The sequence below is a fragment of the Mus pahari genome, chromosome X, assembly GCF_900095145.1.
Source record: "Mus pahari chromosome X, PAHARI_EIJ_v1.1, whole genome shotgun sequence".
NCBI lineage: Eukaryota > Metazoa > Chordata > Mammalia > Rodentia > Muridae > Mus > Mus pahari.
Window position 1 is genome coordinate 60,748,359 of NC_034613.1, and position 12,154 is coordinate 60,760,512.

General features: G+C 42.3%; 1 protein-coding gene across 1 annotated transcript in view; it reads left to right on the plus strand.

Annotated features, from left to right (window-relative positions):
- Window positions 1-750: 750 nt before the first annotated feature.
- Window positions 751-12,154, plus strand: part of Cnga2 (cyclic nucleotide gated channel alpha 2) — an 18,051-nt gene continuing 6,647 nt past the window's right edge. Inside the window, exons 1-2 of the mRNA XM_021188201.1 lie at window positions 751-1,107; window positions 11,899-12,034. Coding sequence (XP_021043860.1) covers window positions 11,922-12,034 — 113 coding nt within the window. The 5' untranslated portion in view covers window positions 751-1,107; window positions 11,899-11,921. The remainder of the gene's footprint in view (window positions 1,108-11,898; window positions 12,035-12,154) is intronic.

Here is a 12,154-nt window from a genome sequence, read left to right on the forward strand (position 1 = left end):
ATTCAATTGTACATGCCATGCATGAACACAGTCTCCTGAATAAAGGTAGACATTCGCTAATACAGCCCTTAACTCCTCCTGCCAAGCCCTTCCACTTGGCTTCAAGTTTCTCCTGCAAACTCCATGATGTTCCATGCAGAGTTTATGTGTATCTGTATTTGCATTAGGCTTTAATATCTTGAAATCAATTAGAGATTTCATGGCCACCCAATTTGGAAGAGCCTAGTCGTCCAAAAACCACTTGTGCAGGTCTGGAAACTGAAGGCTCCCAGCAGGGACCTCCTCACCAGTCTAATTCCCAGTCACAGCCAGTCCTGGACAAAAACTGAAACTATATTGCAGCCTTTCTTTCCCAGGTTGGCCTCTTAGCAGCCGGGGGAAGAAGGGGAAGAAGAGTGGGTTGTGGGGAGTAGAAGGCATAGAGTGGGGACCTAGTACACCTAGGAACATCTTAGACTCCTGAACTCTTGAAAAGGAGTCAAAGGTTTACTTGCTAACTCCATTGAATTTCCCCTCTGGCTGGTTTCTCTTTTCTATCTCAGATTTTTCCCTGATTTAGCCTCCAGTAAGGTAGGCTTCCTGGAACATTGTCAGCACTTTAAGGCAGTGGTTTGGTGGCCACGAGCTTGCATTGTTCAATCTCTAGACAGAAAGCTTTGTACCTGCTCTGTGCAAGGGAGAGTCCCTCGGGGAGCTTGGGAGGGGCCAGACAAGCAGCTTCCACAGACAGGCAACTTAGTATCTAGACCTCAGTTGTTGATAGCCAGGGTGTGCACAGACTACATTGAAGACAACTTCTCCAGGTGACAGGGGCACCCTGTATTAGGCTCTCAAGCTCCCTTATCTGTGGTTATGTGCTCCATTGGTCCTCTGTTGGCTTCCTGGGCTGGTATCAGACAACGTAGGGTAAATCCCTGATTGGGAGACTGCTGCTGTTTGTTTGGGTCTCAGAGAACCTTCCCTGGCTGGGCAACAGAAGAAGCAAGAAAGAAATCTCCACAGGTTTCAGTGCTCATGAGCTCCCAAGACCTTCTATTTGATTGGAACTGTTGTGGACAGAACAACAGATGTTGACTTTGGCTCCAGGACTCTGAAACCATCTGACTGGTGAGCAAAGTGTGGGGGAGGGAGGGGGAGCAATTTTCCTGTGCCCATGGATTGGGGGCTTCTATGGAAGTCAGGGCTGGCACTCATGAAGATAAAACCTGCAGACCTTAAAGCTGTGATTGACAAGGGCCCTCCTGTGTATGGCTCCACAGCAGGGCAGAGGTAACTGGCTACTCAGGGAAAATTTTGAACCCTATCAAAGCAGCCAGGTGAAATATTTGGTCCCCTAGGAGGGTGGTGGCAGGAGATGTGACACCAGACTTTCCCTGAGACACAAACTTTGTTATCTAATAGGAAGACAATGAAGAGGGTGACAGAAAGCTTTGCTAGGCATGGTTTTTGCAGGAGACTATGGAGCCTATATACCTTCCTACAATACATTTCTCCTCTGTCTTTCTAGCCTATAGCATTTCTTGGCTTCCAAGCCTTAGAACATGGGGAATGTACAGCTTGGAGCTCTGTTGCTGTCTGGGCCATGGTAAGGGGAGGGGTCACATCATGCAGTAATACTGCTGGGATTTCAGCCTTTACTTTGGCTCTTGGAGGGTCACTCAGGCCTGCCCAATAAATCCTTAGATTAAAGCACAAACTCCAGGCTCCCCAGACTTGGGTACAAGACTCTCTGCCAGTTGGACAATGCATCTGCTGGACCTTCTGATTAAAGGAAGGTTCTTGAGTCAAGCCATAGTAGGCCTAGGGCAGGAACAGACTCCAAAGGCTGCCACAGACTCAGTATCTTTGTTTTGACCTTCTACCTGAGTCCAGAAAAGGATGTGTAGGTCCCATCCACACTAGACTGAAGCAATAAGAGTTTGCTAGTGTTAGAATGCTTTTATTCCTAGACTTCCTGTCAACAGGACCCTAGACCCTTTCTTCTACTTGTTAGTGGCTGCCTCCTTCAGGGAGCTTTCATGGCACATATCTGTAAGTTCAAGTTGAGGTTCAACTGTGGTAGATCAAAAGCAAGTACATCTTAGGTCATGATTAGGAGATATTAAGTTTATAATATAGATGTGAAGCAAAGTAGGCATGAGACAAGATGTGGAATTAGAAAAGTGAAGATCAAGTTTAGGGAATTCATTCAGTCATTCTTTAACCCATTCATTCAGTCATTCTTTAACCCATTCATTCAGTCATTTGTTCATCTAGTATATATCAGGTTTCTATTGTGTGATTGTAACTGAAACGGGTTTAAGTGAAATAGGCTAAATGAGACAGAAATGTCCCCAATTTTAAAGGCTTCTTTTTAGGGTGAAGTTTTTCTGCATGGCTTTCAAAGTGAGGGTAATAAGTTGAGCCCAGGTGTGCACATACCAATTCACCTGTCAGAAAAGGTGGAGAAAAGGAAAATCTTGGTATCTGAATGCCTAAATATAGAGAAACAAGGAGAAAAATTCTATGCCAAGGGTGCAGATAACCCCCCCTGAGGGAGCAAGTAGTCAGGATGGATGGGGAAGAGGAGAGAGAGTTCAGCAGTAGAATAAGCAAGATTTAGAAGTTTTTCAGGAGGTATCAAAGGTAATGGGTAAGTTTCTGGATTGGTGGCTTGTGAGGAAAGATGTGCTTTTCTCAGCTGAGACAACAGAGTGGTAAGACAAGAACTTGATCTCAGAAATACAGGGTCATATCAGGTTGGGATATACATTGTTCAGGGGCCCATTGTCTATTCTCAGGAGACATATACAGCCCGTAAGTACCTGAGGATAAGAAGGTTTTCAGAAAAAATCCAATTGCTGGGGTCCCCTTTGGGATGGACTGTGCATAGCTGGTGCTAGGTGTCTCATCTTTTACTGTAAACGTATGATGTATGTCTTGAAAAAGGCAGACCAGACACACATTTCTGATACCAAAGAATCCTACACTAGAAGTGCCAGCTGCTTGTTAAAGGAATAAGCTACAACTACATTTGCTCAGTAGAACTCTTTGACAAAGTTTATGTGCTGTGCTGAGGGTTTTATTCACTGTAAACAATCAGGCAGTGTCGGTTTCATAGAGGGATTGTCTCGAGTCTGGCCTCAGAACAGCTAATGAAAATGAAGTAGGGCTCAACATTATGGGTTTTCACCTGCCCAGTGGGCCCACATAATGAACACCTCACTTACCTTCCTCCTACCTTCAGCTCTCCTGGCTCTCCTCACAGGTGAGCCCCAGACAACTGTTCTTCCTGGGTGGCAGCAACTTCAGGTCCACCCTCAAAAGTTAACCTCAAGAGCTTGCTACCTTTTCTAAAGCCCTGGCCATAGATCTCCCCTTGCTACTAAACAACTCCCTGGCATTATGTGCTTTCCAAGTTAGCCCTGTTAGCCAGATTGACTAGCTGTGAATCTGTACAGTGGGTAGTATAACACCAGTCTAGTGAGATTTTCTTTAGAATTAAATAAATTGATTTAAGCCAATGGCTTAGGACAAGGTAAATGCACAGTAAGTGTGACCTTGATTCTGAATTGCTTCTTCTTGGTCTTCTTGCTTTGTGCTTGCCAGCTTGTCTTGATGCCCCACTGTTTTTTTTTTTAATTTTTTATTAGATATTTTCTTCATTTACATTTCAAATGTTATCCCCAAAGTCCCCTATACCCTCCCCCCACCCTGCTCCCCTACCCACTCACTCCCACTACTTGGCCCTGGCCTTCCCCTATACTGGGACATATAAAGTTTGCAAGACCAAGGGGCCTCTCTTCCCAATGATGGCCGACTAGGCCATCTTCTGCTACATATAATGCCCCACTGCTTTACAGTATAAATGATCACTTGGTACTTTATGTTACTCACCACTCAGGACTTTTCCACTACTGTGACTGGAGTTGAGGGCTAATTTCTAGCTAAGAGAGTTCACCTCTTTATGGAAGAGATCACAAACATTGTGGGAAATCTTTGGCTAGACTCAGTATGAATTTGAACTAGAAATAAGGGTGAGCTGGACTGTGAGAGGATATGGGATATCTTGTCACATAATAATTGGTCTTTTGAAATCTTCCAGAAGACACATTATGACTACTTTCCCTTATTCCATGGTCCATGATCAGCATTTCCATTCTCTAAAGTCTGTCTTCTGAGAGGCCACAGAACCTCATCAAGTTCTAGTCTCTATGCCTCACTCCCTCTCTATCCTTCCCTATCTTCCTGCCACACTTCCTGAGTTCTCCCTTCCTTTTACCAGTGTGCATGACTGTTTTGCAGGAGGCAGTTCTAGCACTGGGTAAGGCTGTTTGCCTCCAGACAGTACATGAAGGGTACTTTGCTTAGGTGTAGTTTTCAATGGTATTGATGTGGCTTTAACTATTGGACCTGGGAAACTTGGTAGAAAATTGGGGATATAGAGGAAGAGATTGGGCATCTTTTTACAGAGAAGGTTGCATGTCAAGCCATCCTGAAGATGGCAGTTAAAAATCTTGAAGTCCTGGATATTCATGACTGTCTGCCTATCAAAGAGCTGAGGGGTGTGACCAAATTCACTGTGACTTGGGACAAGATGGATTATACCTCCCTACAGTCAACCAGAGAAAAATTGTTGATTGAAAGTTGGAAGGGAAGCCTGAAGCTTAGCAGAGAAGCTCTTTTTGGACACACATAATGTTATTTTTTTTGTGCTTGTCACTCAGTGTTTAATATACCTTATTTCACAAATTATCTTTTAAAATTTTCCCATTATTGAGGAGAAGCCCTAGGTCCTGTGAAGGCTCTATGCCCTAGTATAGGGGAGTGCCAGGGCCAGGAATGGGAGTGGGTAGGTCAGGGAGCAGAGGGAGGGGGGAGGAGATAGGGGATTTTTGGAGGGGAAATTAGGAAAGGGGATAGCATTTGAAATGTAAATAAAGAAAATGTCTAATAAAACATTTGCCATTATCAATGAATTAGGACAATTTCATTATACCTTGCCTAGGTATAGTTTTCTTTATGGTGTGTGTGAATGCATGTGTGTATGCACGCACATACAGTACACACACATGGCATTGAACTTCTATCTGTACACTTAGAGCTTCATGAAGTTTGAAAAAACTTGGAAACTATTTTTCAAATTGTCTCTTTAACTTTTTACCCTCTGGGAACTTTATGGACACCTACAGCAGGACACTGAGCTTGCCCCACAGCTTACTAATACTGATTTGCTCTTTTCTTGAATTCTTACAGCACTGGCATTGCATGACTTATTATAAAGCATCTAGAAACAGTTTAAAGAATGTGGAAGGGGCAGGACAGATGGCTTAGCAACTAAGATCACTTGTTGCTCTTGTAGAGGATCTTGCTTCAATACCCAGAAGTATTTCACAACCACCTGTAATTCTAGTTTCCGGGGCTGGAACACTCTCTTCTGACCTCTGTGGTCACCAGGCATGTATAGCATGGTGCATATACATACATGCAGGCAAAACATCCATATACATAAATGAAATAAAATAAAATAGAGTAATTTACTTTTAAAACATATATTCCATATTAAAACATAATTCTTTTGAATACAGATAATACAATTGCAATAACTTTCAATGTGTTGTCTGTTAATTCACCAGTTCTTATTCCAATTAATAACTTGTTTACTTCTTGTTATGGGGAAATTATTGACATATGTTATCATTTTAAAATGGATACAATACATTGTGAATTTTTACCTTATGAATGTTGGAATATATATGTATATATACATATGCACACACATATTGAAAATAGATCCTTCTTTCATATGGTACATCTCTCACAGTTTCCCCTCCAATTCCCTTCTCCCTCAGATCCACTACCACTCTTCTTCCTCTTCAGAAAAGAGCAGGCCTCAAATAGACAGTTAGGACAAAACAAGATACAATAAGATGAAGCAACTCCACCATATCAAGGTATGATAAAGCAAAAATAATCAGCGAAATTATTCTTAGTAATATTCTGCTATACTTATTGATTGATGCCTCATCCAGTAGTCATCAAAGAGGCTTCCTCTGATAGCAGATGAGAACAGGTGCAGAGACACATAGCCAGATACTATGTGGAGAGAGTCTAAATTTGAAGTCTCCATCAGGTCCCTTCCTTCAGAGTTGGAGAAAGTCCATTGAAGAGGGGGAGGGAAGATTGCAGGAGTCATAGGAACATGGAGAACATGCCCCTATAAATCAACTAAGCAGAGCTCACATTGGCTTACAGAGGCTGAAGCAGCAAGCACAGGGCATGCATGGGTCTTCATCAGGTCCTCTGCCTAAATGATATGGCTGTTAGCTTGGTGTTTACCTGGGAATCCTAACAGTGGGAGCAGGTGTGTCCCTGACTCTTCTGGCTATTTTTATAACATTTGAGGGCTTTTTATAAAAAAAATGCATTTTAGTTGCTTGGGAAGAATGTAATGCATTTGGGTTTTACTTTTAAGAGTTTTCAATGGTATCACATTACTCACTGCTAGGGACTACACATTCCTTACTGCTGAATAAGGATTTTCTGGGTATTCTAACCAAGACTCCACAAGCACTTAGGTTTTCCAATCTGACAAGTGGCATCACTCCCCATCTGAAGACTGAGACCTGCAATATTTGGATATAGGAGAATGGTACATGTACTAAGCTGGGACTCTATTACATATTCAGCTAATTTATAACCTTCCCTCTATGTCTCTCTGTCTATGTCTCTCTATATATGTTTCTCTGTGTCTGCCTGCCTGCCTGCCTGTCTGTCTGTCTGTCTGTCTGTCTGTCTGTCTGTCTGTCTGTCTGTCTGTCTTTTCTTCCAACATGCTGCTCTGCAAACCCTAGCTATTATGGTCTCTTTGGAGTCTGCTCTCCCCTCAACCCAGGGAAATCCATTAAGATCTACTTTCATTTCTCCCTCTATGTTATGGCCTAAAAAGATCACAAGGAAAATGAGTGTTGACTTCAAGACTTGTTTTATTTCTTTCCTTCCTCCTAAGAATTACTGCTATTTGTTGCCTGCTGTTTAAAGTCATGCAAAATGTTGTTTCATATCTTTTCTAAGTATGGTTATTGAATCCTGGAGGATATACTCAAGCTCTCTTATTCCATCTCACTCAAGATAACTGCTATATATTCTTTTAAAATAATCTATCTAATGTAAAAAAGAATAAGGTGAATAAGTAAGAGAAAGTGAAGGTATGAAGGAACAATTAATCAACCAACTACCTAAAGCTCATTAATTTGTTATCATACAATGCCAAGAACTAAGAAAAGTTGGTAGCTTGAATTAAATTAATCATGATAGAGATAGTGAGCTGGTGATGCTTAGAATATGGAACCTGTATGCTTTGAATGTGTAGTGGGACAAATGTAAAAGGAATCGTAAAAACACAAATGGTTTGGATCCATGTTACTAGAAGAATGGCCCTTGCCTTTTCTGAGATGCAGGATTCTATGGAAAGATAGTGGTTGGAGGGAAATATCAAGCGCTTGATTCTAGACATATTAATCCTGAGGTACCTTTTCCATCAAACTGAAGTTCAGAAAAGAGATTGAGCTGGTATTAGAGGTTTTCAAGTTGGTGCCATTCAGATATATTAAAAACCACCTCACAACAACTGAAGCTTTAGTGTTGAGAAGAGGGGAACAACTCTTCAAAGAACAGGGGAAACAGAGCATAGGGAAGGAGGAGGAGAAGGAGGCCAGGAGAGCTTATTATTTCAAGGAGAGAGGGAATAATTACTGATCTTTTATTTAGAAATAGAATAGAACATGAACAGAGAATGACTTATAAGATGGATCATGTTCCTTTGTTGTCTCCATAGTTCATCTGGGAGCAACCCTGATGTTCCTGTAGACTCTGTTAGACTACCATCTCTCACTTTAGCATCCAGTTCAAGGACTGTCTCCCAGTGGGTGACTGGCGTGTGATAGATAAGTGAATAAGAAAATTGAACAGCAGTTCATATTTTACTGAGCTATGAACCAGAACACCTAGCCTTGGTTTATGCTGGATTTGGACTCTGTATTTCTGGCTTTCACATCACTATGCACACTCTGAAGAAACTCTGGAAATATTTTCTGCCAAAGTCCAAGAAATTTCTTTTGCCAGGTTGGTTATCTATATAATCCTGGTTACTCAGCTAGCAAACTAGTAGATGAGAAGAGGCCCAGAAGGACTTCATGTTTGAAATTGGGCTTTTTTTTAAATGGCATTAACATGTCTTTTTGTGGGTTTAGAAAGCACTTTTCTTGGGGTTCCCACTTTTCACCTAAGATCCCCTGTCCATCTTTTTTCCCTGCAGCAACTAGGTGGACTATTGTATTTCTTGCCAAGCTTCATTTTGTCTTTAAAGTCCTTTGAATTCTCTTACTAATTTCTATTGCAAATCTTGCCTCTTCTAAAGTTTGTAGCCAAGGCAGCCTGGTACCACTGGAGGTGGAGTCCTCTCCCTCTTAACTTACAATGCTGGAGTCTGCAAAAGTGATTTGCTTCTCACTCCACTCCACTTCCACCTAAGTCAGCCAGGACTTTATTTATTTTGTCCTTTGGTAGCCTTTCCTGATGCACTTGCTAAATTTAATCTCATTTCTTCTGGCACCTGACCCCACCTAACACACCCACTGTCATGGGCTCTACTTCTACTGGAATTGGTCTCAAGCACAAAAATCAATTTCCTACTGAATCCTTTCTCAAAACTGCTAAGCTTGCTTTGTTTAACTCCTGATGTTAAAAAAAATCAACAAAATGGCAGCACAAAAGTAAATTTTAACAATAGCACACAGAGAACCTTTCTCAACCTCATATCCTCTTTCCATTCTTACTGTGTTTCTGTCCTTTCTCAGCCAAGATTGCAGACTTGCAATTATAGTCACAGTTCTATCTCTTGTCCCTCACCCCCTACTCATCACCTCCTGAAACACAATTCCTTGATACTCTTCTGATTGTTTTACAACAAAGGATATATCTTTCTCCCCATCTTTTCTTCCATCTCTCATCTCAGGGACCAGAAGCATGGAATCTCTGTGAAGTCCACTGGGCCTTCGTTTTGAGACATCTGTCTTCCCTGGGAACTCTCTTCTCATGCTTTTTTGAGCCTTCTATCTGTACTTATCCTTGTCTTCCTCTTGGTCAGCTACTTGGAATATTTGCATAGTTGTAGCCATTTTGATCTCTGCCTCTATTCTCCATTCTTGTCTATTCATGATATGAGAACGGATTTGTACAAGAGTAACTCTCTTGTCAGGCAAACTTGTCAGTAACTCTCTTGTCAGGCAAGACCCCAGGGAGTGCTGACCTGTAAGAGCCTATTGCAACAAAATTTTGGAGTCATGGTGAAAGCAGCATTGGCAGATTACAAACAGATGCTTGATACTTTGAAGGAGGAGGCATTAACTCTTGAGAGATGCTGCTTGCATGTCATCAAGGAAGCAAATAATTATGCTGAAATACAGATTTTTGACTTGAGTGACTTGGCAGAAAGAAAGCCCTGTTAGGATACTGGCAAACTGAAAAAGTGGCTAATTTATAGGCACATATGGGAAATGTGGTTTTGGTTATATGGGCTTTGAGGGTCAGATGTCCCTCAGAGGAACTGGTTAGCAGGCAACTAAAGATATGGGTATAGAAGGTGATTAGAGGCCTGTTGGTAACAAATGCCTTGGGAGTAGATGATTTTTTTTTTTTTGCAGAGTGTGCCATTGAGAACAACTACCTGTGTAACTGTGTGAGCTGAGACAATGTTTAGATGGCTGATCTGATTCCCCTAAATGGACAGTTCTGATGAAAAGCCATGTGTGGTTGGGTGATGTCACAAGGGAGTCAGAAAAATAGGAGGGCCTGTTTCTGTTAGAGAAGCTGTAGAGAGTCACAGGGGAGGAATATTTTTTAATGTCAAAAGCATAGAGAGGGAAAATACATGTTATAGTGTCCTCTGATCTGCAAGCTTGCACTTCAACACAACCAGCCCTGAAATTGATCACTGTGAGTGGCCCTGGATTTGTTTCCATTGCCTGAGACATCTTTGTCTCCATGGTCTGCTGCCTCCAGGGTCTAAGCAAGTACTTGTAGATGCTGGTTTCTTTCCCTCAGGTATCCTCATTAGCATCCTGATGCCATAGTCCCACAGAGAGCACCAGGAAAGCATCTCTGAGGCTGCTTGACGTGACTGCAGTCACCATGGTGACAGCTTCAGATGCTGGAAGAAGTGAAAGAGGCTGTAAAGAGGTCAGAGTTGAGGGCAAGTGCTGGGGATCAGGCATGACCTAGAGTGCATCCTGTGGGGATGGATGTCCTCACAAGATCTCCTGGGTAACAAAAGGAAGATCTTCAGGGAAAAAAAAATGGAGGTTGTGTTAAGTCAGGCCAGGCCAGCACAAAGATTGCTCTACATGTACTGATTTCTTTTTGTCCCATTGGTTATTTAATTTATTTACATTTCAAATGTTATTCCCCTTTCCAATTTCCCTCAGTAGCCCCCCATCCCTTCCCTCCCCCTGCTTCTACGAAAGTACTCCTCCACCCACCCACTCCTGCCTCACTGACCCTACCATTCCCCTATGCTGGGGCATCAAGCCACCACAGGACCAAGGGCCTCCCCTCCCATTGATGTCAGATAAAGTCATCCTCTGCTACATATGCTGCTGGAGCTATGGATTCCTCCATATATACTCTTTGGTTGGTGGTTTAATCTCTGGGAGCTCTGGGTGGTCCAGTTAGTTGATATTGTTCTCTGTATGGAGTTGCAATCCCCTTCAGCTCCTTCAGACCTTCTCCTAACTCCTCCATTGGGGACTCCATGCTCAGTCCAATGGTTGGCTATGAGCATCTGCCTCTGTGTTTGTCAGGCTCTGGCAGAACCTCTCAGGGGACAGCTATATCAGGTTCCTGTCAGCAAGTGCTTCTTGACATCCACAATATTGTCTGGGTTTGGTGTTTGCAGATGGATAGATCCCCAGGTGGGACAGTCTCTGGATAGCCTTTCCTTCCGTCTCTGTTCCACTCTTTGTTCACGAATTTCCTTTAGACAGGAGCAATTCTGGGGAACAGGGATGACAGTAGCTGAAATACCCAACAAAGGGGAGAAAGAACCTATAGAGACCATATCCAGAGGTTAGGCATGGCTCTTGGTTGATGGATGGGGCTGCCCACTCATCCTGATTTCTATGTGGAGCTTTAGCTGTATGATGACAATGTTAGGATTCTATACTGTGAAGGATATTCCACCTTCCCTGGTATTTCCTTCATATCCAAGTATGAAGGTAAACCTTCCCCTGCCCATTCCCAGATTTCATTATAGGAATCTTGACTTATTCAACTCTCTAGGGTCTGAGAATTTACAGCAGCAATGTAGAGTCAAAGGTAGTGAGTACAGCAGTAGAAGCCATGAGAAAACTGGGAGCATGTTGACCATATCTGTCCACATCTAGTGGCCAACCTATATATCAACCTCAGAATAGAAAATCTACTCTGAGGCCCTCTGACCCCATTCTTCCTGACTGTGATGAGAGACACTATAGTACATAATCTTTCTAACTTGTAGCTGGCTCTTTCCTCAGCCTCTTTTGTGGACATGGCTTCTATTCTGTGGATATGTCAACTCTCCCATGTTTTAACAAACCTCATAATCTCCTGAATAATGATTGCTATACCAATATGAAACCATGGAACTCAGCATTGCTTCAGGTTGTAAGGGCCAAGGAAATGATTATACTTACTCTGGTGTGGTATTTAAAATCTAAACCGTGCTAAACTATATAATGTAGTTTTCTTTACTGTACCTTAGTGAAATTTTTGACATGTGAACTACTAAGGACAATTGTTTGGTTCTATTCTATTCTCACTCTGTCCACCTCTAGCTCCCCTGCTCTCTATGGGTATAGAGTCCACTGGTTATTGCTTTGTCAGGTGAGAGCCCTGGATGTACATGGATGATGACTGAAAAATCCAATGGTGTGAAGAGCTCTCCAGCTAATAACCATAACCATCATCCTCCTCCTTCTATCAAGGCCAATGGCAAAGATGACCACAGGACAGGTAGCAGGTGAGTCCACAGAATTTGGGTAAGTTTTCTTTTCTTTTCTTTTCTTTTCTTTTCTTTTCTTTTCTTTTCTTTTCTTTTCTTTTCTTTTCTTTTCTTTTCTTTTCTTTCCTTCCTTCCTTC